This window comes from Microcaecilia unicolor, chromosome 5 (assembly GCF_901765095.1).
Source record: "Microcaecilia unicolor chromosome 5, aMicUni1.1, whole genome shotgun sequence".
Classification (NCBI taxonomy): Eukaryota; Metazoa; Chordata; class Amphibia; order Gymnophiona; family Siphonopidae; genus Microcaecilia; species Microcaecilia unicolor.
The window spans coordinates 257,598,275-257,625,978 of NC_044035.1; the positions used below are offsets into that span (position 1 = coordinate 257,598,275).

General features: G+C 43.6%; 1 protein-coding gene across 1 annotated transcript in view; it reads right to left on the bottom strand.

Moving 5' to 3' along the window:
• Window positions 1-26,740, bottom strand: part of TTF2 (transcription termination factor 2) — a 101,441-nt gene extending 74,701 nt beyond the window's left edge. Inside the window, exons 1-6 of the mRNA XM_030205036.1 lie at window positions 26,678-26,740; window positions 21,518-21,629; window positions 14,494-14,580; window positions 13,023-13,089; window positions 12,213-12,526; window positions 11,234-12,152 (exon numbers count right to left, since the gene is read on the bottom strand). Of these exons, the coding sequence (XP_030060896.1) occupies window positions 11,234-12,152; window positions 12,213-12,526; window positions 13,023-13,089; window positions 14,494-14,580; window positions 21,518-21,629; window positions 26,678-26,705 (1,527 nt within the window). The 5' untranslated portion in view covers window positions 26,706-26,740. The remainder of the gene's footprint in view (window positions 1-11,233; window positions 12,153-12,212; window positions 12,527-13,022; window positions 13,090-14,493; window positions 14,581-21,517; window positions 21,630-26,677) is intronic.
• Window positions 26,741-27,704: the final 964 nt, after the last annotated feature.

The window sequence follows — 27,704 nt, forward strand, 5'->3', positions numbered from 1 at the left end:
TGGTTTTTGTATTTGACTGCTATCGCCATTTCTGAAGTTGCTACTGCTGTTATTAAACTGCTGCTGGGGACATTATTATACGCCTTTGGCAGTAACATGAACATTAACCTATTGTAATGCTGAAAAGCTGTTTTTTTCTATTAAGTGGAGCTGTTTTCTGACCTGTGATTATGAAGGAGTGTGCCTATTTGGACTATCATTAGTTGCTGTGGCATGACTTCTTGTCCGAGGTATTTTTTTCTCCACAATTTTTGTTTCTTTTGCTTATTTCAACATTACAGAAGAAGAGAGTGGATTTTTCAGGTTTTTGACTTCAATTACCCCAATACTGATTGGTTAAATGCCACATCAGAGAGTGCTATGGAGGTAAAATTCCAATGTAATAAATGACTTCTTTTTGGAGCAGCTGGACCAGGAACTAAAAAGCAAGGTCGCTATTTTAGCTCTAGTACTTAGTGGAATGCAGGACTTAGTACAAGAGGTAATGGTGTTGGGTCCACTGGAAAAAAAAAAAAAACAAATAGTGACCACAACCTGATCAAATTTGACTTAACTGGAGTGCAGTCATTAAGGAAATCTACTGTAGCAGCATTTAATTTTCGAAAGGATAACTATGATAAAATGAAGAAAATGTTTTTGTTTTTTTTTAAATTTTTGAAGTCTTTATTAATAGATAATACAAAACATCTGAAATATAGTACAATATGCAAGCCATGTTACATGTCATTTATGTAAGCCAAAGTATTCTCAAAAGCGCACGTTTATACAATACAAATCAAAGTGATTATTACTCTATGTATCAAAAAGAAAATAATTCTTATTGCATTAAGGTGTCAAATAAATTATTCAGATTTATGATTCAAGAACTTCACATTTTCAGAGTTTTCATTTATATTGTTCTATGATTTGCCCATCCCTCCCTCCCTTCCCCTCCCACCCACCCTTCCGGCACAACTTTAACAGAAACCTTATATCGAATTATACATGGTGAAGAAAAGAATCCCAGATCTGATGCCATCTGCCTAATTGGTTATGCCTCTCTGCTAGAAGCCTTTCCATCTCACAGGTGTATCTCAGTTTTTGGACCCATCTAGTGATAGGAGGAGTCATGGGCTGTTTCCAACATGCAGCAATTATAACTCTTGCGGCAGTTATGGCTTGTCCCACAAATATATGCTGGTTTCTGGAAAGGCCCACCACTCCCCCAAAAAATAAATAGAACATTGGGCTCCATGGCATTGGGCTGCCCGTCCATCTCTGTAACCTGTTATGAATCGATCTCCAATAAGCCCTGACCTTCTTACAGGTCCACCATATGTGGCCAGCTGTGCCTCGTACCCCACAACCCCTCCAGCACAGCCCCGTCAATGTGGGGTAAATACGCTGAAGACGTTCAGGTGTCAAGTACCAACGATACAGCACCTTCACCGCGTTTTCCCTGAAGGGCACATGAGACGACACCCTCACCACTGCCCGCTCCAACCTCTCCCATGTAGCCTCCTCCAATTCCATGCCCAGTTCCCTCTGCCACCCCTTCCTATGAAGTGTATAGCTCGGGGATTGTCTATTAATAATTTGGTACAGGCGAGAGACCAGCCCAGTAGTTGTAGGTGGACCTTCACAGACAAGCTCTATCGCTGTTTGTTCTCTGGCCATAACCTCCCGAACTGCCTTTGTCTTAAGAAAGGATGCCAATTGTAAATAGGCATATAGATCAGATCCCACTATCGGGAATTTCTCAAGAGCTGCAGAATAAGACAACAAACTCTCGCCATCAAATAAATGGCCCCACTGTCGTAATCCCCCAGTGTACCATCTTGTGAATATTCCCCTTGTCATACCGGGGTAAAACAGAGGATTATAGGCTATGGGTGACAGACGAGATAGTGTTGTGCGTCGGTGTATAAACATGCTGTCCCAATTTGCAAGGGTAACATATATGGAAGGACATAATCCTGTTTCCAGGGACCTAAGTGAGCCCGGTATCCACATAAGAGCCCCCAAGGGCCTATCACCTAAGGTGTATTGTTCAAGCTGCACCCATTGCCTATCTGGGTAGTCCTGGAACCACTCCACTGCTGCGCGTGCCTGAACTGCTCTATAGTACCAGGCCAGATTGGGTACTCCCAGCCCTCCCCTAGCCCTGTCCTGGTACAAAATCGTACGTGCTAAGCGTGGGCGTTTCCCTCCCCAGATAAAGCGCATTATACGATCCTGTAGCATTGATAGAAATCTACGTGGCATTTTGATTGGAAGGGCCTGAAACAAGTAGAGCAGGCGCGGCAAGACATTCATCTTTACTGCTGCTATTCGGCCAAACCACGAAAGGGTAATATCCCCCCATCTACCCAGATCCTCTGTAATTGCCTCTCCCAAACCTTTATAATTAGCCGAAAAGAGATCTGAGAGATCTGCTGTCAAATTAATCCCCAGGTAGCGAATGCTCTTAGCCGCCCATCTAAATGCGTGGGAAGTCCTCAATGACTCCATAAGCTCCGATGGAAGGTTTATATTTAAGACTTCAGATTTGGACATATTAACTTTAAATCCCGACACATTCGAATATTCCTCTATTTCCCGCAGAAGCCCAGGGAAGGTGGTCAGGGGGTTAGTAACAAATAACAGAACATCGTCTGCAAAAAGGGCTAATTTATGTGTTCTCCCTCCCATGGTAAGTCCCGATATGTTGGGGTTGGTTCTCAGCCTGGTTGCAAATGGTTCCATTACCATAGCAAATAATAAAGGAGACAAAGGGCAGCCCTGTCTAGTGCCTCTATATAAAGGTATCATCCCTGAGTTACCCCCATTTACACGAACACAGGCTTTAGGGGAGCTGTAGAATGCTTGTATCCATCCACAAAACTGTGGTCCTATCCCAAAGGTCTCCATCACCCTATACATGAATGGCCAGTGCACCCTATCAAAGGCCTTTTCGGCATCTAAGCTTAAGAGACAAAGGGGTTTCTTCATTCTCTTAGCCAAGTATATTAAATCGACCACTCGCCTAGTGTTATCAGTTGCTTTTCTATAAGGGACAAATCCCACCTGATCCGGATGGATAACAGCTGGGAGCAAAGGTGCTAGACGATTGGCCAGGACTTTAGCTAGAATTTTGACGTCGGCATTTAGGACAGATATAGGGCGAAAGGATCCACAATCCTTATGATCTTTATTCAGTTTGGGCAGTACTGCAATCCATGCTTCCAACATGGAGGTGGGCAAGGACTCCCCTTTCCCAATCAAATTAAATAAGTCAGCTAGCAGGGGGGCCAATTCAATGGCATATTTCTTGTAAAATTCATTCGGGAAGCCATCTAAACCTGGCGATTTACAGGAAGGTAAATGTTGAATTGCTTTTTGAACCTCGACCGGAGTTACCGGTGCATCTAGGGTTACCCTCTGCTGGCTGGTTATGGAAGTCAGTTCACTCTCTGCCAGATAGTCCAGGATAGCGTTTTCAGATGGATTGGTCTCCTGCGCATATAATTTCTGGTAAAATTCACTAAAACGTTTCCTTATGGTCTCAGAGGTGTACAGCAACTCTCCTTTCGAATCCCTAATGTGAGGGACCGTTCGGTCCACTCTTTGCCTACGCAGCTTTATTGCCAGGAGTCTACCTGCCTTGTTAGTAAATTCGTAGGATCGGACTTTATTTCTGGATTGTAACCAACTTAGCTGGTCGGAGTAAATAGTATCCAACTGGAGCCTCTGTCCACGCAGCTCCTCCAGAACAGAGGGGGAACCACCTGATTTGTGCTGTGCCTCTAGGATCCTAATCCTGTCCAAGCACTGTGCCAGCTGGGCCCTACGAACCCTTGCTCGCCTACTGGCTAACTGTATGAAGTACCCTCTTGAGACTGCCTTCATAGCATCCCATACCACGCTAAGAGGTTGCCCCGATTCCATGTTGAACTCCAAATACTCCTTCAGGACCTTCCTACACCCCTCTACAGCCTCCCCCTCCAGCAATAGGTCTGTGTTAAGCGTCCATCTTTGATCTTTGGCCTCAGTTCTGATACTCGACAAGGTTACCCAAACTGGGGCATGGTCTGAAAAAGTAATGTTGCCAATTTCAGCTTTCGGGCCCCTCTCTGCTAATGGAACGTCGAGGAAGATATGATCGATCCGGGAGTATGAGTTATGTACAGGAGAAAAAAAAGTGTAGTCCTTAGTCGTCATATGAGTTAATCTCCATACATCCAGGGTGCCCAATGAACGGACCAAAGAGCCCAGTGCCACTGAGTCCCTAGAAGTTGGATGTTGGGAGCTCCCAGATCTATCCAACCCAGGGTCCATAACCTCGTTGAAATCACCCCCCATAATCAAGGAACCCCGAGTGAATGCAGCCAGAGTGTTTTTCACCTTAGTATAAAAGGACCCCTGATGTTCATTAGGGGCATAAATCGAGGCGAGCGTGAGATCAACCTGTTCCAGGACAATTTGTAAAAGTAAAAAACGCCCTCCCGGGTCCCGCCGAATTTGCTTTACTTGAACTGATATTGTTTTATGGAACAGAATTGCCACCCCACGTTTTTTGGAATCATCGGCAGAGGAGGCAAAGAAGGAGTGTGGGTATTCTGGATGGGTTAACAGCCTCTCATGTGCCCTGCGGAGATGGGTCTCCTGCAACAATACAATGTGCGGCCTATGTATCTGCATCTCTTTGAAAAACTTCTGTCTTTTCTGAGGCATATTCAGCCCCTTGACATTATATGATAGGATTTTTAAATCTGTAGTCATGCCTGGGATATTAAGTCAGCTATCTCTCCCACCAGGTGGGATCCGTCTACTCCATGTCTTTGTTCTATCCAATACCAGTTGTGCTCCCTTCCCTCCCTAGCCCTCCCTCCCCCTACTAATGACCCTTCCCCTACCCATATCCCCCCCATCCCCCCTTGTCTGGCACCAACTAACGGGATCAAGTCCCAGTAGTGGGAAGCGAGGAAGTAACCCACCAGCATCCAGGCAACCCAGCCCCCCTCCCCCCCCAAATACTTATGTCATCACCAAATTTATGGACCCAGATTGAGCAACCTTAATTACCCGTCAACATAATTGGTCCCTGCCCATTATCCCTCACCTTAAGTTTCCCCTCCTCTTAATATCTTGTAACTTAAGCAACTTCATTCACATGAAGCCTCACATCCTTAATTACCATTTCCTCCGTTAACTATAATATTAAAGTTCACTTTTGCTGAATGTAGCATTATTAAACAAAGAACAAAACATATTCAAACTTGAGACAGAGAGTAACACCAGTAACTCTCTGTAACGTTACCAACTAGGGTATCAATTTCAGCCATTTTTCTTCTGGTAGAGTTCAGGTTTCATCCACAGCCACTTTTCTCTTTGGAATATTTCTTTTAGGAGTGGCAGGAATCCTTTGCCACTTTTGAAGCTTTGTCTTCGTGGCTGGGGCCAAAGTGCCTGGCGGTTTATTAGTCTGCACCAAGCCTGCCCCATGCAGGGATTTCCAGGCTTCCATCATCGACGTCACTCTCATCTTGACACCCTGAAGTGAGTAAATCAAAGAAAAAGGGAAGCCCCATCTGTATGTTATCTGTTCCTTGGCCAAAATGTCCAGAACTGGCTTCATGAATCGTCTTTGCTGCAGAGTGAACTGTGATAAGTCTTGATAAACAGACACAGTGGCCCCACCGAATTCCAAATTAGATTTTTTCCTGGCGCAGTTAAGCAGCTGTTCCTTTGTTTCATGCCTATGGAACCGGGTGATGATGTCCCGCGCTCTGTTTTCCTGCCGCTGACCCAGGGATCTATGTGCTCTGTCGATCGCAATCTTTACCCCTTCAGCGTCGGCCCCCAGCAAGCTGGCACACAGTGTCCGTATAATTTGAATAACATCCTCTGTTTCTCCACCCTCAGGAACTCCACGGAATCTCAGGTTGTTTCTCCTTCCCCTGTTTTCAAGATCATCAAGCTTGTATGTTAAATCTATTTGTTTTTGCTCTAACGCCTGAAGATTGGCCTCGGCTGAGTGTATAGATTCAGAGTGTTCTTCCACCTTGGCTTCTACCTCCTCAACTCTGTTCCCCAGCTCACGGAGGTCGGAGCTCAACGACTCCATTCTCTCCAAAATCTCATCCTTTGATTTATTTATATCAGCTTGTATACCGCTTAGGATCTGGCGAAATTCGCCTGAGATTCCTTTTTTAATATGCGGCTTCCGCGATTCCGCTAGTGAAAGCGCGGAGTCTGAGTCAGAGGGAGAAACCGGCGCCATTACCTCATGGCGCTTCGCGGTTTTGGCCGGCCCGCCGTCAGTTGCCTTCTCCTGCACTTTCGCTCGCGCTGAAGTCGCTTTACTCATCCTAAATTCAATGAGGAGCAGCGGGGAACACTGCAAGCAGGTCCAAACAGGTTGGTGATAGCTTTTTATAGCTTTGTAGTTATCGAGGAACGGGAGCTAGAACGCTAGGCAGCCATCAGCTTCAGTGACGTCACTTCCTCCCCGAAGAAAATGTTTTTAAAAAATTGAAAGGTTCAGCTGCAAAGGTTAGGACTTTAAATTGGGCATGGATGTTGTTTTAAAATACCATTTTGGATGCCCAGACCAGATGTATTCCACATATTAATAAAGGTGGAAAGAAGAGCAAACAGCCAGCATGTTAAAGGGAGAAGTGAAAGAGGCTATTAGAACAAAAAAAACATCTTTCAGAATATAGAAAAAAAAGATCCAAATGAAAACAAGAAGCAACATAACGCACTGGAAAGTAAGATGCAAAGCACCGATAAAGAAGGTGAAAAGAGAATACATCCCTGTGAACCCAAGTGGTGTCTTTTGGGTTGGAGGGAACAGGAGAGTATCAAAGTGGCAGCGACGCATAAAGCGTCTTTGTTTAGCTGCAGCAAAGACAATCATCACTTCTCTCTGGAAGCAGAGTACTGGACCCACCATACATTGAGGCATATTTTCAAAGCACTTTGGGAGGCTAAGTTCCATAGGTTTCTATGGAACTTTGGGAGGCTAAGTGCTTTGAAAATGAGCCTGATAGTTGGTTAACAAAAGTAAAATTGGTGGCAGAACTGGAGAAACTGACGGATCGCCGAATAGGGCGATACGATCCTGAAGCGGCAGAATAGACGCATCTGGACCGATTATTGGAAGCAATTTGAGCGTTATAACTAGAAGGGTTTAGGGGGGGGGGGGGGCGCAAATCTGGTAGGGATGTGAAATATGGGATGGAGGGTGGGAACCAGTTAGTGAGATTTTGTATTAGGTTCAGAGGGTGGTCTCTGTATCTTATTTGTTATAATTGAGCAATGTACTTCTGGATGAGGGCTGTTATAATTTTCAATATCAATTTAAACTATAAAAGAAAAGAGAATATAAAGAGAAACTTGCCTCAGAGGCAAAAAACTCAGTAATAACTTTTTCAGGTACATCAGAAGCAGAAAACCTATGAAGGAAGTCTTGCCTCACCAATTTGCTTTATTTCATTGAATGCGTGAATAAATGTGGATAAAGGTGAGTCGGTTGATATAGTGTATATAGATTTTCAAAAAGCGTTTGACAAAGTCCCTTATGAGAGACTCCTGAGAAAATTAAAAATCCATGGGATGGGAGGCAATGTTCTGTTGTGGATTAGGAATTGGTTGATGGATTGGGTTAAATGGCCAATTTTCTCAGTGGAGGAGGGTGAATAGTGGAGTGCCCCAGGGATCTGTACAGGGACTAGTGCTATTTAACGTATTTATTAATGATCTAGAAATGGGAACAATGATTGAGGTGATTAAATCTGCAGACGACACAAAGCTATTCAAAGCTGTTAGAATGCATATGGACTGTGAAAGACCTTAGAACGTTGGAAGACTGGACATCCAAATAGCAGATGAGATTTAATGTGGTTAAGTGCAAAGTGATGCACATTGGGAAGAATAATCCAAATCATTGCTATTTGATGCTAGGTTCCACCCTGGGAGTCAGCACCCAAGAAAGAGATCTAGGTGTCACAGTGAACAATATGCTGAAACTTTCTGCCCAGTGTGTGGCAGCGGCCAAATAAGCAAACAGAATGCTAGGTATTATTAGGAAAGGGATAGAAAATAAGAAAGAATACTATAATGCCTTTGCATCACTCCATGGTGCAACCACACCTTAAGTATTGTGTGCAATTCTGATTGCCATATCTTAAAAAAGATACATCAAAATTAGAAAAGGTTTGAAGAATGGCAACCAAAATGATTTAGAGGATGGAATTCCTCTCATACAAAGCTTAAGAGGTTAGGGCTTTTCAGCTTGGAAAAGAGACGGCTGAGGGGGCGATACGATAAAGGTCTACAAAATACTGAGTACTGTGTAATTTCCTTGAGTGTCCCCTAGACTTTGTACTTTTTGAAAGAGTAAACAATCTATTTATGTTTACCCCTTCTACACAACTAATTTTAAAACAAAAAAGAGAAAATATTTTTTCACTCAATGAATAGTCAAGCTCTTAAACTCGTTGCCAGAGGATGTGGTATCAGCAGTTACTGTATCTGGGTTTCAAAAAGGTTTGGACAAGTTCCTGGAGGAAAAAGTCCATAGTCTCCTATTGAGATAGACATGGGGAAAGCCACTGCTTGTCCCTGGGATCAGCAGCATGAATCTTGCTACTATTTGGGATTCTGTCAAGTATATGTGACCTGAATTGGCCCACTGTTGGAAGCAGGATACTGGGCTAGATGGGCCACTGGTCTGACCCAATATGGCTAATCTTATGTACTTTTGCAGTCTATGGAGTAAAACGGGGAGCTTGGAGCTGTGGGCAGAGCTAACTTCTTGAAGCAACACAGTGGCTGAAGGATAACACTTCTGCAGACTGTCAAATGAAAATCCCTGAAATCCAGAAACTCTAGCCATAAGACAGTAAAACACCCTTACCCTCCCCCTCCATCTTTCTCATCTGCAGATCTGCATCCCACACCCCTGGCCACGCACATTACCACAACTTCAGTCTCCCCATCCAACAAGCCTCTTCTCTAACTTGTCTCTTTCTTTCTGTAACTCATTCCCCCAGATGCTCCAACCTCTCACCTCCGCTTCACAAGCTCTCAGCCTTCAGCCCATCCTTCCCTCTCCTCGTCACTTCTGGAAAGTACTGTAGGTATCTCTTATCCTCCCATGCAGCACATTTATTTTCTTTCTGCACCACATAGCGTTGAGTATGAGTCACACTGCAACCTAAATCTTGCACCAGTCTCAAAGAATGGCACAGGACTTCCAACACCAAGCAGGTTTATGAACACGATCCACAAGCAGGTGAATTTTCGAAAGAGGACGCCCATCTTCCGACACAAATCGGGAGATGGGCGTCCTTCTCTCAGGGTCGCCCAAATCGGCATAATGGAAAGCCGATTTTGGGCATCCTCAACTGCTTTCCGTCACAGGGATGACCAAAATTCACAGGGGCGTGTCAGCACCCTACCAAAGGCAGGACTGGGGCGTGATTTAGAGATGGGCGTCCTCGGCCGATAATGGAAAAAAGAAGGGCGTCCCTGACGAGCATCTGGCCAACTTTACTTGGTCCATTTTTTTCACGACCAAGCCTCGGAAAGGTGCCCAAACTGACCAGATGACCACCGGAGGGAATCGGGAATGACCTCCCCTTACTCACCCAGTGGTCACCAACTCCCTCCCACCCAAAAAAAAACACATTTTTTTTCCAGCCTCTATGCCAGCCTCAAATGTCATACCCAGCGCCATCACAGCAGTATGCAGGTCCCTGGAACACTTTTTAGTGGGTGCAGTGCACTTCAGGCAGGTGGACCCAGGCCCATCCCCCCCCCCCCACCTGTTACACCTGTGGTGGTAAATGTGAGCCTTCCAAACCCCCCCAAAACCCACTGTACCCATATATAGGTGCCCCCCTTAGGGCTATGGTAGTGGTCTACAGTTGTGGGGAGTGGGTTTTTTTTTGGGGGGGGGTTGGGGGGCTCAGCACCGAAGGTAAGGGAGCTATGCACCTGGGAGCAATTTGTGAAGTCCACTGCAGTGCCCCCTTGGGTGCCAGGTTGGTGTCCTTGCATGTCAGGGGGACAGTGCACTACGAATGCTGGCTCCTCCCACGACCAAATAGCTTGGATTTGGTCGGTCGTTTTTGAGATGGGCGTCCTCGGTTTCCATTATCGCCGAAAACCAGGGATGACCATCTCAAAAACGACCTAAGGACGACCATCTCTAAGGTCGACCTAAATTTCATGATTTGGGCGTCCCCGACCGTATTATTGAAACGCAAGATAAACGCCCATCTTGTTTCGATAATGGTTGCCCCGCCCCTTTACAGGGCCGCCCTGCGAGGACAGCCTCATGACAACTTGAGCGCCCCGTTCGATTATGCCCCTCATGGTGTCTCACGTAGATAGCACCAGCTCCTCTTCTTTCCACAGGCTTACAGCGCTCCTCTTCATAAACACAGCTTCCCTAGCTCCACCTTCCCCTACTAGCTGATGGGAGCCAGCTGTTTTCAGAGAAAGGTAAACTGTGCACCTCTAGGAGAATTCTGTGCACAGAATTCTGCCATTTTGGACAGCTATCTTTTAAGAAATCCCTCCTCCCATGCTCTAGTCCCCCTTTGGGGCCGTAGCTGGTGGCTCTGACATGAAAAAGAAACAAGTCTTTACAAAGAACCTTGGCTGAGAAGTTCCTCTCAGTCACTGAACAGGACATCCACCTTTGGAAGAGAGTGCTGCTCTGCCAGCTGCATTCACTCCTTCAAAAGGAACAGGGTCCAAACAATTCTGGCATGATTCAAATCAAAACTGTCTTTCAAACCTGTACCCTGAAGAATACAAGTCATGGTAATTCCTGTTCACCCCGGTTTCTAACACTGGATAGGTCACCAAGGTGGCCTTTTACTAAGCTGCGGTAGCATTTTTAGCTTATTGTAGAAATCAGCTGGTGGTAAACGCCGAGATGCCCATAGGACTATAATGGGCGTCTCGGCATTTACCACCAGCTGATTTCTACCGCAAGCTAAAAATGCTACCATGGCTTAGTAAAAGACCCCCCCCCCCCCCGTATCTTTCCAGTCTCAGTCTATTAAACAACAGTAGATATTAACCTCCTTTCTACACACACAGATAATGCATCAGATTTGGATTAAAGGAAGAGATATATATTTTAGATATTTTAAAAGTGAGAAAAAGAAAGAAAAAAATATTTCTGACCATACCAGAAAGCAAAGTTAAATTGAAGTGCATAGTAAGAACTTTAGTGTTAGAAATGAGAGCCAACCTTTCTCTGCTTCAGCTGAGCTGCGAGATGGTTGTGAAGGGCTCCAAGATCCTGAAGCCCAGGTCTGTTTTCCTGCGATGCAAGTACAAATCCTGGGAACGAGGTGATTGTCTTCTGCCCCAGACCCATGGATTTTGGCACTGGATGCTTCATTTCCTGTGGCTTCATTTCCTGGGAAGGTTTGTCTTTTCTCAGCTCAGCCTGATCTGTTCCATTGCATCCCACGGATTTTGGCACTGGATGCTTCACCTCCTGTGGCTTCATTTCCTGGGAAGGTTTGTCTTTTCTCAGCTCAGCCTGATCTGTTCCATTGCATCCCATGGATTTTGGCACTGGATGCTTCATTTTCTGTGGCTTCATTTCCTGTGAGTGTTTGTCTTTTCTCAGCTCAGCCTGATCTGTTCCATTGTATCCCACAGATTTTAGCACTGGATGTGTCACCTCCTGTGGCTTCATTTCCTGTAAGGGTTTGTCTTTTCTCAGCTCAGCCTGATTTGTTCCATTGCATTTATCTGCTCTTTCAACCTTCTCTCTCATGAGGCAGCATTTCTCCAGCAAGGTAAGCGGAGGTACTGCACTATCTTCAGTGGCATGTTTAGCTACTTGCATGGAATAGTCTGTCTGCTCCTGGCCAGCTCCGTTCCTGTTCAGGTTTGGGATCTCCTTTCCACTCCTGTCTGCACGGTCCTCTTTCATTTTTATCCCCTTGTTCTTGGGGGTTTTGTCGTGCTCATCACTGGGCAGTCCCTCTTTCACCAACTTAGTGTGCTGCTCCTCTAACTTATTCAATGTGTGTTCTGATTTTCCTTCTCTTTTTAAAGCCTCTTCTATCGGTGTCCCCTGCTTCCTGTGCTGGGCAGTCAGATCTCCTTCAGAGTCTCTCTTTTCCCTGGCCCATTCTTCCTGCTTCCCAGCCTCTCTCTCACACCACCCTTTTATGTTAATTTGGGGAACAATTCCATCATTCTGGCTCCAATACTTCTGTAGTTTATCTATTGACTTGGCTTTATCTTCCATTGCACTGGTCCATGTCGTCTCATTTTCCAATGCTTTTTTCTTTATCTTCAATTCCATTGGAAGCCCCTTCTTCCATGATTTGTCCATATCTGTCTCTATGTCTGGAGATGGATCTCTTTCACTCTGTGCTGCTTCTTTTCTCTTTTCGTTATCCATCTTCCAGAGGGAGGGTTTCTGATCCTCTTTTTTCACTTTAAATGGGTTCCGCTCTGGATCAAGGCGAGGCTTCCCCAGGCTATGAAAGGATTTCCCATTTGCAGGCAGCTCTGTAGAATCCTGCAATACACAAAGAATGAAACTGCAAGCCTTTGCCTTTGGATCCAGGAAAAAAAATATTTACCTGCTTCTTCACTATCTGATACCTAGTATTAGGCTTTTTAAATTAAACTGCTAAATACATTCTCTAAAACCTCAAAAACAGTAGTGACAAATTTCTTTTATAAATCTGAAAAAAGACTGCATAAGTAAATCTACATCATGCAAATACAGTTGTGTACATCAAGGGTATTATATGAAATAATTCAACTTACTTGGTTGTAATATCCCAGCAGTATGAAGCTCACAATCTACACTGGCATGCAAAGAGGTGGGAAAATGTGGGATACAAATGCAATAAATAATAGGGTTAGGGAGTTTTTCAGTACATCTTATTATGATAATTTTCCATCCTAGTTTTTAAGGATGCCCCATTACAACATTTTGGGCCAAATGTACCAGGAAACACTCTGCAAGAGCCACTGTAAATGAATTCCAACAACCTTCTGTACTATACCTGCCACGGAACGCTTCCACACCACTTCTTCCCAGCAGCCTTACTCTTAACACATCTGTAATGGAGCCTGCCATGGAGAAAGAAAATAGAAAAGGCTAGGGATTCTACCACAAACCTGTACCATGTAATATTCTCATGTTATGAGTGATATAGTCAGAAAAGCTCCCCATCCCTTATTAACCTATAGAAGCACACTCAGTCACCGAGTTTTACTAGGGCATATATTGAAGAATTAACACACAAGATGCATGCACAACAAGGCAGGAATGGCACGGTGTTAGTTTTCCTGGGTCTAAAATTTTGTCTAAAAGGAAAGATATCTTCAGAAAAAGCTTGAAAATGTCAGATTGGTGATACAAGACCTCAGAGAGCAGCACGTTGAACTCGGAAGCCCTAATTTAAATCTCCACTGCTCAACAAAGGAAGGTCATTTGATCTCCTTGTATGCAGATTATAAAGTCTTTAGAACCGGAGCATTATAACCATGTAAACATCTCAATAAATGAGTGGCCTAGTGGTTAGGGTGGTGGACTTTGGTCCTGGGGAACTGAGGAACTGAGTTCAATTCCCACTTCAGGCACAGGCAGCTCCTTGTGACTCTGGGCAAGTCACTTAACCCTCCATTGCCCCATGTAAGCCGCATTGAGCCTGCCATGAGTGGGAAAGCGCGGGGTACAAATGTAACAAAAACAAATGCTATTTATGCCACCACCATGACAAAAATAAAACCTCACTCTAAAGGCTAATAGTTAGAAATGTGTCATTAACCTCCACTTTCCTAACTGCAGGAACTTACGATACAAGCTGCTCTTTGCCTCTTCATTTTGCTTCCAGTGTCCCCGTTATTGGAATGCTCTGCCATCAGCGTTAAAAGAGACCACTGATCACAGCCTATTCAAGAAATCCCTGAACACCTACCTATGTGATCTCTCATTCTCCTCAGCTTCTTGATCCTTTACATCTCCGCCTTCCTTTCCCCTTCAGTTTTTCCCTCCCTCCCCTTATCTACTTTTTTTGTCCCCTCTGCTTTGCACTATTGCTATTATGTTGTACTTTCTCCTGACATTGTATGCCATAGAGCCTGCCTTGGTGGGAACATGTGGGATATAAATGTTCACAATAAATAAATAAATAAGTTATCAAGATATAACATTCAGGATTATGATCTGGAAAAAACTGGGCTAGGATAGGCATGACAACATTCCCCTTCAAAAGGGCATGGCTTAGAGAATTTTCCCACTGAGCATCCTGAGCTCAGCAATCTAGGGGTTAGTACTCTAATTTAGATGTCTTGGGCCATGACACACCTCCTTTGCCACTCACTCACTCTGTGACCCAGGCAGCACTCCATTCATCTCAGCCTCTAGGACCCAGATGAAAAATAAGGCATTTGACTTTCACAGTCAGTTACAAAACAGTTCAACTAGACAGAAATGCAAATAAACTTTATTTCTGCTTTGATAACACTTACCTGTATTGTGTTCCATCCTGTTGCTTCACCAATGCCTGTAGCTCCACCAGAAATTCTTCATGTAGCAAGCAATGGGAGGCAGGAATGCTATAAACAAAATATAACAGAGAAGTGCTGGGATACTGGAGACTTAAGCCAACTGTGCAAAACAAAACCCAGACTCAAAAGGCCAAGCCAACTGCAAATGAACTGCTCATCTATTTATGAAACGAGTTTTAAAAGGTAAAACCAGCATGAAGAATAAAAATAGCTTGTATAACATAAGGCACTAGAAGCCTAAGACACTGCTCCACTCCAGCAACTACCTCACGGCTAATACTCTCAGCCCTAACACTAGCATGGGCGAGTAGCTCAGTCATGACCTAACCCAGTTCCATCAGGATGGAGAAGCAGGCCTATGAACAAGGCCATCAGTTTAATCTTTCTATCAAACTAGTTTCTATCAAACTAGGCTCATCAGCAAAGGACACTAACGGCCTTAAGATTTACTTAGGTTAACTGTCAAGCTAGGAGATACCTTCAAAAACTTACTTAGCCGCCCCAGAAAATTAATGGAATCTATCTATGTGGAGAAAGTAGGTCTTACCTGCTTATTTTCTTTCCATTAGTCCTTCCCACTAATCTAGAACCTCTGGGATAGCTGTGTCCATCAACCAGCAGGTGAAGACAAACTGAAAACTGAGCTGAGACATCTCTCTCTTGGTATCCAGTCCAGTTCCTCAGAATTTACTTAGACAAGCAGTAAGATTAAACTCAGAATAAACCCAACAATCTTAAAACAACTCAATAAACTAACTTACTTTGCCCCAGAAAATTAATGGAATTCTATCTATCTATATGGAGAAATTAGGTCTTACCTGATATTAGTCCTTCCTACTAATCCAGAACCTGTGGGAAAGTTGTGTCCATCAAGCAGCAGGTGGAGATAGAGAACTGAAAATGGAGCTGAAACATCTATCTCCACTGCTGGTTGATGGATACAACTATCCTACAGGTTCTGGATTTGTAGGAAGGACTAATATTAGGTAAGACCTAATTTCTCTATATACATAGATTTCCATTAATTTTCAGGGGCTAAGTTTATTTATTTATAGCATTTGTATCCCACATTTTCCCACCTATTTGCAGGCTCAATGTGGCTTACAATACATCATGGGTAGTGGAAATATAATAGAAAAGTTAGGTTAGTGAGTTGTTTTAAGATTGTTGGGTTTATTCTGAGTGTATTCTTATTGCTTGTCTACGTAAATTCTGAGTTACTGGACTGGATGCCAAGAGCGATGCCTCAGCTCAGTTTTCAGTTCTCTCTCTTAGCATCAAGTCCAGCTCCTCAGAATTTACATAGACAAGCAGTAAGGATAAACTCTGATAAACCCAACAACCTTAAAACAACTCACTAACCTAACACTAACCAGATGAGCCTAATCTGTCCACTCCTGGACGTCTACACAAGATCTCTTAGGAGTCAGAGGGGCAGCGAGGCGAGAAACTGAAGCACCTTGCAGCAACTCTGTCCCTGCTTCAGTAAATAAACTCTAGAGAAAACAAAGATCCTAATGCAGTTGAATACTCTGTTGGGCCCTGAAGCTGTAAAATGGTGACTGTGCTCTGCGCGTGATCAGAGGCTGTTCCTCACTACCAGTCAACTCCGACAAAATGGTGCCCATTCCCTTGCTCTTCTGCATCAAACTGCGCACTGGCCCTGCTAGAGAACCCAAAATCCATGGCATATTCGGATGTTGTGCCAAATCCGAAGATGTGCTACTGCAGACATTTCCTCCATGTTCCACAGGATTCCTGGCTTGCACACACTGCAACACCAACGTCAGCCAGCAGGTTCCACAGCGGGAACACTGTTTAACTGCCTTTGTAGGCGTTGCCATTCACCCTGTCACAAATGCAGCACAACATGGTCCCAAGCTGCGAGTCAGGATCCCCTCCCCTTCACTAAGTGGTTCTGAGCCAAACTTTAGTTTGACTTACCACTGACGGCTGCCTCCCCTAAGCTCACAGTCGCCATAAGTCTTATCCCAGATGAGAAAGGATCAAGACTGACACACTGCCCCATGCTCTCCAGTAAACCTCTTTCCTTCTCCTTTCTTTCTATTTTTTTTTTATTTCAGGTTGTTGTGCTGGAAAAGGAGAGCTGCACGGGAAACAGAGGACAGGTGAATGGAGGGAAGAAGTAAATTCGTGGGGCACCAGAAACAGGGATCTGAAGACGTCCAAATATGGCTCTGCAGACTCAAGTCACCCACAAAGCCCAACTGGGGACCAGGAGCAAATCACTCAGAACCAGAGGCTGAATAGTGTGTCCATCCATCTGCTGGAGATAGAAAATACTGAGGAGCTGGACTAGATGCCAAGAGATATGTCTCAGCTCAGTTTTCATTTCTCTATCTCCACCTGCTGGTTGATAGACACAACTATCCCACAGGTTCTGGAATAGTGGGAAGCTACATAATGGAAATAAACTTTATCTTAAAACAAAAAACACATACAGAGAAACATCAATATGAAAGCACAAAACATTACAAGACCAACCTTGCTCCATATACACATGGATAAAGCAAATCACGACACATATCATGGATGTGATATTATGAGGTATGTCACAGGGGACAATAGACAGGGAGCATGCAGAGGCAGTAGGAATTAAGTTTTACTGAAGCACAGGACCTGTGATCGCCTGCATGAGGACAGGAAATAATGTATAATATTACCTTGTAGAGGTAAAGTACCCTGTTACAAAATAACCATTGTATTACAGAAATTGACCATGTTACACCAGTGGGACACCTGATATAAATTACTGCAGTGCTCAAAACACACTGCTCAGACTTGTGCTGCGATTGAAATCTTGTCCAGGCATGCCTGTCTGAAAGGAACCTATGACCCTGTTATCTAGCTGACGCAAGACAACGGAACGTAGGCAATACGGTCATGTCAACCCCAGAATACTTGAAGCCCAGAAAGCATCTAGAATGACATGAAAAGACATCAAAAGAATCTGTCATGACCTTATCAAACCATCTGAGACAGTGCTGATAACAAAATGATATAAAAGACATCAACTTAGCTCATCTGGACTTCTCACCATGTGAAGCTACAGCTTTCTTCAAATAACGAGGATGACAACTTAACTCATCTCGTCAGCTGTGCTCTCTATATCATCTCACTGACTGACCAGCGCTGGAACGCTGTCTAGCACTGCCTGCAAATCCCTGCTGTTCCCGAGGAAAGTGGTAGTTCCTTGATCCTAGTTGTAGGCCAAGCTCTGTAATCACTTGCAGGTAACAGGTGACACTTATTTCTATGTCTTAGGGAGAAGTGTGTTTGTTCCAACTAAGATCCGCTTAGTGTGCATTCTAGCATTTAAAGAACCAATAAAACGTTCATACATTACTTTTATAATCTAGTAATTTCTGACTTCATTCTTGCAAATAGTTCTATTTGTCATGTAAGTGTTATTTCTATCATCTCATGGTTTTAGTCTAGTACTATAAACATATCTTAGGAGTCTGAACTCAGTACCACTAATTGGGAGATTACCACTAATTGGGAGATGTGGTTTAAGTAATAACATCCAGAGTGTATAAGTTCTACTCGCATGTCTCAGTCCTACCACTATGTGGTAAATTACTAGTCACTACTACTACTAATCATTTCTATAGCGCTACTAGACATACGCTGTACACTTGAACATGAAGAGACAGTCCCTGCTCGACAGAGCTTACAATCTAATTAGGACAAACAGGACAAACAAGAGATAAGCGAATATTAAAGTGAGGATGATAAAATAAGGGTTCTGAACAAGTGAATAAGGGTTAGGAGTTAAAAGCAGCATCAACAAGGTGGGCTATTAGCTTAGATTTGAAGACGGCCAGAGATGGAGCTTGACGTACCGGCTCAAGAAGTCTATTGCAGGCATATGGTCACTCCTACATCCTACTAAAATTTTCTGTTTAGTGGGGTACTGTGGTAGTAATAGTCTAGACTATTGTCCGTTGCCCTCTGGCCTACACTATGTAAGCAGATCAGCTGACTCTTAGAACATCTGTTGTCCTGTAATTAACCTTAGTATCTTGCACATGCTCTGTAGCTTACGTTATATAAGTTGCTTTGTTCAGACCATGCAATATACGTGTGATCGCTGTATGCTCAGCAAAAGGAAGACCCATAAAAAGAATGACGCAGGAATGCCTGTCTGGATCTCTGCCGGTTGACCCAGAGAGGCAGGATGTAAATCAGGAACAGACACTATTACTTAAGTGGGATGCAAAGTTCCAGAAGCTGAAGTCTCATGCCCCGGAGCTGATGAGTCGTCGGGCCCTCCCTCAATATCACTCCTGACTTTCAACTGCTGGATGGTGGGACATTTCCATCTTGAATTGAATATAGTAACTGCGTCAGGATGTTGTGCTATATTGCAGTGATGCATTGTTATTATTATTAGCAGCTTTTATATATTCAGGTATATACACTGCATTTGCTTTTAAAGCTTTGGGGCTAGCTATAAACTGAATCTTATTTTTTTGAAACATTTATGTGCTTCTTCCTCTTACCTAGGCATTGTTCCAAGTCAAAACAGGTGCAGAGGTCCAAGCTACAGTACTAAATGAGACAGAATGGCTGATGTAACACTTTTCTCCATAACAAGAACTGGCCACTGCATTTCTCCAGGAAAAACGGGTAAAAGGACAGAGTGCTTCATCAGATAAACTGCTCACTAATGTCTTTTCACCTCTCCCAAAGTTTTAAAATATAGACTACAGAAATCCCCTCCCCCCCAGAAGCAGACTGTCCCAATGAATTTCCAGCCTCAATCCTGCCACAAATAAAAATTGTGACCAATAAACTTTTCCTCCAAAATATCTATGTCAATGTCTTGTTTATATACTGCCATATCCCCTCAAGGGTTCACTACGAATTACAAATTAAAAATTCAAATTGGTGACCAACAGACTTTCCCATCTCAATATCCTTCCTTTCTGAGTAAACTACCCACCTCAAACCCTAACAAATCAGGTTTGAGAACCCACTATCTATATAAATAATTCTCACCTCCAACGTTCTGAAGCTCACTCTGTGGCAGGGAAACACTGAAGTCCTGTACTGTTGGTAGGCTAGGCTGTCAGCACCACTCACTCTCACTCATAGACCCGCCCTCAGCCATGCCCCATTCAGACATAATTCACAACCCCAATATTCTAATGAAGCCTCCAACATTTCAACATTCTAAATTTGTAGTTGTGTAGATCCCATGAGTGTCTGCCCCCCCCTCACATCAAACGTGATGACATTAGGGCGGAGCACAGACACTCAACGAATCAAGGAAGCCCATTAGTTAATCTCTGTTTCCACTCCCCAATGCAGCCGTCATTCCCATACACTCAAAACCAAACAAAATTGCCACTGCACTCCGTCTCCCCGCCCACAGTCTTCCTCACCCACCCTCCCGCAGCCGCTCGCTCACCATTCTGCCACAACCCCTCTCCTCTCCGACTCTGGCCATGCAGCAGGACGATTACTACACACGAGTGGAAGTGACCCAATCAACTACACTGTAAGCAAGGAAGCCCATTGGTTAATCTCTGTTTCCACTCTCCAACACAGCTGTCATTCCCATACACTCAAAACCAAGCACACCTAGGAGCTGCTGATCCACATTGTCGTTTTTTTTCCTTCTTCCATCTGAAACACGTCTAAAGCTGTTTCTACTGGATAAACTGCGCCTTAACACGTAAAGGACAAAAGGTTTTTGGTTTTGGTTTCTTACTGCACACCTTTTTAATTTATTTGAAAGCTACCCATCTGTACATATGAATATCATGAAATCTAAATTAAATATCACTAAAACAGCTTTAAAAATTATTCTACCTGGTAGAAACACCAATTTTAAACTCTGTATTTTCACATCATTTGTCAACAATACAAAGTTTATCCAGGGTGCCCGTGGCTGCGTGAGCCCCGCCGTTGCCTGTCAATGTGTGTCACTGAAACAGTTTGAGGGACCTCCAGCTGCCTGTGGGTCACGACAGGACTTAGCTGCTGGACGCCAGAAGCAAGTGTCTCCTTAGGTTGACAGCAAATAGCAACCCCCCCCCCCCACCACCAAGCACCTCGGAGGGAGGGAGGAAGGTAGGGGACAGGACCGTGGAACTGGGAGGGAGGGGGAGCGACCCGTGAACTGGAAGGGGAACTATGGAACTGGGAGGGTGGGGACCCTGAAACTGGAAGGGACCCTGGAACTCTGAGGGGAGGATGACCCTGGAACTCGGAGGGAGGGAGGGGGGATGACCCTGGAACTTGGAGGGAGGGATGAAGGGGGGACCCTGGAACTGGGACAGAGCAGGGAGGGGCCCCTGGCACACACTCTGATTCTCACACACACACACTCTCTCTCTCTCACGGACACACTCGCACCCAGTCTCACTCTCTCTCTGTCACACACACACACTCGCACATTCACTCTCTCTCACACAGTCAATCTCACACACACTCTCTCAAACATACACACTCCGAGGAAAACCTTGCTAGCGCCCGTTTCATTTCTGTCAGAAACGGCCCTTTTTCACTAACATATATATATATATATATATATACACACATACAAACTGCAGATGTAACAACATACCCTGAAGAAAGCCACAGCATGATGGCTGAAACATTAGTTCCACTTACTCAGATGCAGCAAGACCTGGACAACTGCAACAAGAACGCTCACAGGAACATCTCTCACAGTCTGCCAATGTCAACAACTAGCAATATTAGTGAATTTCAGTTAACAAAACAACACAGAACTGCAGCACAAGAAAGGCATCAGCTATAAAACATTTCAAGAGTTCAACTTTATACATTTCTGTATGCGATTTAATTGATTCTAGCAACATAACCAATGCAAAAAGACGATACTATACAACTTGTTGTATTTCTCAAACACATAAAAATTGACAAAGGCTTAATGGCTGGAACCAGAAAGGCTGAATCCAAACAGAATAATAATGCAATGGCAAGGACATACTCAGCAGTCTGTACATATCCACAGGATGGTTTATCATGGGCTCCACAAATGTAAAAACTCTTCTCTTTACTGGGTCCATCTCGAGTGCCTGTTTTAAGAACGCACAGACTTCCTAGAAAGAAACAAGAAAGGTTTTAGAAACACCTCTATTAACCAAACCAGCTCATAACTTGCCTACTATGGAAACTAGCTGATGGAGAAAGAAATGTCTTTCTTGTACCATTGAATCATCTCTACTGAATTAGATGTATGCCCCATTGTGTGGTTTGTACACTGGGGCATAAATATTCAGCAGATAATGGTCAGCATTTTTTTTTTGCAGCCAGCAGCATCATTCCCCGATATTCAATGCTGGGTCATGTCTGGCACAGGCACTGAATATTTAGGTTTATACAGTCGGCTACGTCTTATGAGGCCGATATTCAAACGGTGGGACGTAGCCTGCATAACTGCTGCAGTAGGCAATGACCCAGATATTTAATACCAGGCCGTTTCCTGTGACTGCCACTGAATATTTGTGGATTTTTTGGCTGGCGCTAACTTAACCAGCTAAGCGAATATTCAGCACTGGCCAGTTAATAGCAGGCAAAGCTAGGACTGCTACTTATGAAGTCTGATTTGCCCACTAAACTTAGCCAGTCAGCAATATTACCAGTTAACACATGATATAGCCAGTTAACTTTTCAGCACTGACCATGAATATTCAGCGGAGATAATTGGTTACCTTGCACTGAATATTCGCGGTTAGGCACCAAAACACTATTTAACTGGTTAGCGGCTGTTTCTGGTCGGTTAAATAGCTTGAATTTGGGGAGGGGGAGTGTTTAAGTGCAATATTTTGCACAGACATTTACATATGGACATTTTACATATATCCTCCAAAATAAATGTTTTTAGACGAAGACAGCTGATGCATTTAACGCAGAGGATTATTCTCCCAGGATCCTCCTATTTCCTTACCAATCTTGTCCTCCTTAAAAGTTGCGATCCTCCATGCGACGGTAACATTACGTCACAGGGGGCATAGCTTAGCGGATCGGGCGTTCTCAAGCTTAAAATAAAGTTTAATGACAGAAGGAGCGCTTCTTTGTTTTAACGGCCGCTACTGCTTACAGTATGCAGTGATCACCAGCCATAACCCAGCGCTGCACAAATCTTTTAGAAAGTTAAACAAAGAGGTGCAATAGACTGGAGTGGATGTGAGCCTATCTAGTCCACTGTAAGCAAGGAAGCCAATTTGGTTAATCTCTATTTCTACTCCTTGCCCCCCGCGCAGTCGTCATTGCCATTCACTCAAAACAAAGCAAGCAAACCTATTAACTGCTGCATCTGCGTTGTAGTTCTTTATTGTTGATCCATCTGTAACAAGCCTAAAGCTGTTTCAGTTGGATTAGCAGGTCTTACAAGGTGGAGGATAAAAGATATAACTGGGATGACATGATACAGACGTTCAAATATTTGAAAGGTATTAATCTGCATTCGAACCTTTTCCTGAGATGGGAAGGTGGTAGAACTAGAGGACATGAATTGAGGTTGCAGGGGGGCAGACTCAGGAGTAATGTCAGGAAGTATTTTTTCACAGAGAGGGTGGTGGATACGTGGAATGCCCTTCCGCGGGAGAAGGTGGAGATGAAAACGGTAATGGAATTCAAACATAATGTGGGATAAACAGAAAGGAATCCTGTTTAGAAGGAATGGATCTACGGAATCTTAGCGAACATGGGTGGCAACACCGGCATTTGGAGAATAAAACCAGTGCAGGGCGGACTTCTATGGTCTGTGCCCTGAGAAAGGCAGGGACAAATCAAACTCGGATATACATATAAAATATTAGATATCATGTAAAATGAGTTATCTTGTTGGGCAGACTGGATGGACCGTTCAGGTCTTTATCTGCCGTCATTTACTATATGTTATTATCAATATCATTTTTAAAAAGCTTCAAAATTTATTGTAAATAGTAGTTTGTAGTCATTTTTCTTCACTGTTCTGTGCAATATAGATGACCAGATTTCAGTGAGGATATCTTGTTTTCTAATGGGTTCATCTTAACAGTTGTAATCTGCCTAGGAAGCCTGGTGTTTCTAAAGATGATGGGATATATTGAAATTAAATGGAAGTATAATTAAAGTCTCCATTCATTGGGGCACATGGAATCACATTTTCATCTGTTTTGTAGAAGTCTGACTTTTAGATACACAAATGGATTATTCTGTTTTGGAACATGTTTCAGGGGCAAGTGGTTTTATAATTCCAAATAAAAATAAATATTTTGTTTTATGCAGATTTCTTTTGTTTAAACATAACTAAATGGGCTAATAGCCCCTAATGCAGTCCAGTGGTTTTCTTATATTTTGTTCTTGTGATGTCTTATACTATGCCAAAACTGAAAACTTATCCCATGTCCCCTCATTTAACCTCAAGGAGATGAGCTTATCTGGTTCACAGGAGACAGTATGACTATAAAGTTGAAGCCGATCCCCCTACAGCAGCCATCTCCGTTTGTCAAAAACAATAGCAAAGTAGATTTGCATTCTCTCTTGTTAGGGGATGGGGGGAGGGAGAAGATCTAAGAGGAGTTGTAGGGGGCTGGGCTGGTGGAATTTTCACTAGATTCAGCTCTGTTTCTCATCAGAAGGGCCGCATACACCAGGATGCTGGTGTATTTGGGTTCAGAAGGGCTGCATACACCAGGATCCTGGTGCAACTGGGATCAGAAGGGCTGCAATCATCCCTTCTGATCGAAAATACACCAGGATCCTGGTGTATTTGGAACTTCTGGATCCGGGATCCTGGTGTCAATCAGAAGGGCCCAACACACCAGGATCCTGGTGTAGTTTCCATCAGAAGGGCCAAAAACACCAGGATCCAGGTGTAGTTTCCATCAGAAGGGCCAAAAACACCAGGATCCAGGTGTAGTTTCCATCAGAAGGGCCAAAAACACCAGGATCCAGGTGTAGTTTCCATCAGAAGGGCCAAAAACACCAGGATCCAGGTGTAGTTTCCATCAGAAGGGCCAAAAACACCAGGATCCAGGTGTAGTTTCCATCAGAAGGGCCAAAAACACCAGGATCCAGGTGTAGTTTCAATCAGAAGGGAAGAATACACCAGGATCCTGGTGTATATATTTGGCCCTTCTGATCGAAACTACACCAGGATCCTGGTGTATTCTTTCCTTCTGATTGAAAATAGACCAGGATCCTGGTGTATGCGGCTCTTCTGATCCCAAATACATCAGGATCCTGGTGTATGTGGCACTTCTGATGAGAAACAGAGCTAAATCTAGGTGTTTGCTGCCCCTCAGACAATGAATACAGATGGATTTAGGTGTGAGCAGCCCTTCCAGAAAGTTTTGGACATATGCAAAGAGAGTTTCTGCTGTGTCTAGCAGGTACAATAATTTTTAATGCTGTTTTGCTGATTTAAAATTTTATGTTATATGTTCACAGGGGAAGCTTTAAAATAAATGACATTTTTGTCAAATTTTAAAAAATGACACGCATAGGCATTAAAACTTTTGCAACTATTGTAATCATGAAGAAAAAAAGCAGGCATCTAGCGCTCAATGAAAACCACAATGCAGCACTGGAAATAACGAAGCAGCTTCTGCAGTACGGACAAATATACTTTGAAAATAACCCTCCCCCCCCCCCTTCACAGACCCTTGAAAATTCCACCAGCCCCCTAAAACTCCTCTTAGAGCTTCTTCCCCCCTCCTCCCCCCACCATCACTTTTCAAGAGAGAATGCAAATCTACTTTGCTATTGTTTTTGACAAACAGAGATGGCTGCTGTAGGGGGACCGGCTTCAACTTTATAGTCATACTATCTCCTGTGGACCAGATAAGCTCATCCCATGTCCCCTCATTTATCCTCAAGAAGATAAGAGTTTTCAGTTTTGGCACAGTATAAGACATCACAAGAACAAAATATAAGAAAACCACTGGACTGTATTAGGGGCTTATAGCCCATGTAGGTATGTTTAAACAAAAGATCTGCATGAAAGAAAATACTTATTTTTATTTGAACTTATAAAACCACTTGCCCCTGACACATGTTCAAAACAATCCATTTGTGTATCTAAAAGGTAATCTTCTACAAAACAGATGAACATGTGATTCCATGTGCCCCAATGAAAGGAGACTTTAATTCTACTTCCATTTAATTTCAATATATTCCATCATCTTTATAACACCAGACTTCCCAAGACAGATTGCAACAACAGTTAAGATGAACCCATTAGGAAACAAGATATCCTCACTGAAATTTGTCCATCTATATTGCACAGAATAACAGTGAAGAAAAATGACTACAAACTACAGAGTTTATAATTGCTGTTTCTACCAGTTGCAATACATTTTGAACAATACGTTTTGAAGCTTTTTTAAATGATATTCAGTTATGTCTTTTATCTTCCACCTTAAGTAAAGAGGTGTGGTAGCCGTGCTAGTCCTCTCTTAAGGTTATCAATAGAAATCAAACAAATAAAACATGGAAAAGAAAATAAGATGATACCTTTTTTATTGGACATAACTTAATACATTTCTTGATTAGCTTTCGAAGGTTGCCATGCCACCTTGTAAGGCATGCCTATCCAACTAAAACAGCTTTAGACTTTTTACAAATGGACCAACAATAAAGAACGACAACGTGGATCAAACAACTCATAGGTTTGCTTGCTTTGATTTATTTTGATTGTAGGGCAATGACGGCTGCGCGGAGGAGTGGAAACGGCGATTAACCAAAAGGCTTACAGTGGACTAGATAGGCTCACTTCCACTCCAGTCTATTAAACCTCCTTGACAGCGCATGACAAAGGGCCCAGGAGAACCTGGAAATAGAGGACTAGAGAACCAAAGTGCTGGTTATGACTACTGATCGCTGCATAAAGCAGTGGCGGCAGTCAAAACAAAGAACTATTCCAGCAGCGGCGGCCGTCAAAACAAAGAACTGTTCCAGTCTGAAGGTAGTACTTCACAGATCCGGAAGATCTCGGGAATCCCACAGATCTGGCTTTTACACCGTCCCATCTACACCCTCCCACCTACAGCTACAACATCTGGCCTTTCATTTACTCTCATCGTGTATACCGCTCCAATTCCGGTCTAAGAGGCAGAAGCAGCGTCAGCTCAGAACAAAGGGACCAAGGAACATCACTCACCGTGTCCCTGGCAGAAAACTAGCTGCATAGCCACAGACCCGAACTTCCGCAACTTCTGCAGCACAAAATTACAAGACAAGATGTAACCTATACCTATCCACCTTCATCAGTGAGTTGATCGGCAGCCAGCCAATCAGGCGCTCGATGCGTAACTCCACTCCCGTCCGTCCAAAGCTTCAAAGAAGCACCGGTACTTCGAACACCTACAACAGCCAATCAGAAGAAAAGAGGAGAACGCGCGCCTGAGGGTGGGTCTAGTATTGGATAGGATGTAGCGGGTTTATCAGAATTGATTGGTTACCGATGGTGACCAATTGGCATTGGATGCCGAATGTGACGCAGCGGGAGGCGGGGGATGGGTCAGCTGACTTGCCGCTTTTAAGCAACCGCGTTCTTTAAAAATTGCAAGTTCTCCATGGATAATATCGATCATCGACCCGGTCCTTCTTCTCAAAGCACAGAAAACTCAAACGGAGTTCTCTGCGCAGGTCCCCTGCCTTCTCGCCACTAATAGCCACTATATATATTGAATGCTCAATCATCCCGCCTTAGTTTGTTTTTTTCCGCAGTGCGGAATGCGGATCGAGCTGAGCTGTTTTTGTTTTTCACTTATTTTTACATAATTATTTTATCGATTTTTATTTACAATTCTGACGAATTTTATTTCAAATTATTTTTCTATATCTATTTTAGTTGTTTTTAGTCTCAAAAGAGATTTTCTGTTCGGATACTTAAAAATGTTCTATTACAGCATCAACTTTATATTCTAGGAGGGACCAAACGATACCTGCTCTCAGTGGTGTGCTGGTAAATGTTTAACAACAGGCTCTCTCCCTGATCCCCCTCTGCACCCCCTCCCCAAATTACAGAGCTGGCTATAGCTGGGGAGAGCCTGGGGGGGGGGGAGGGTAATGCATTACTCCAGAAAAAAAAATGTAATTACTACTATTTAGCATTTCTATAGCGCTACAAGGCGCAGGCAGCGCTGCACAAAATTTGAGCAGGGAAGACAGTCCCTGCTCAAAGA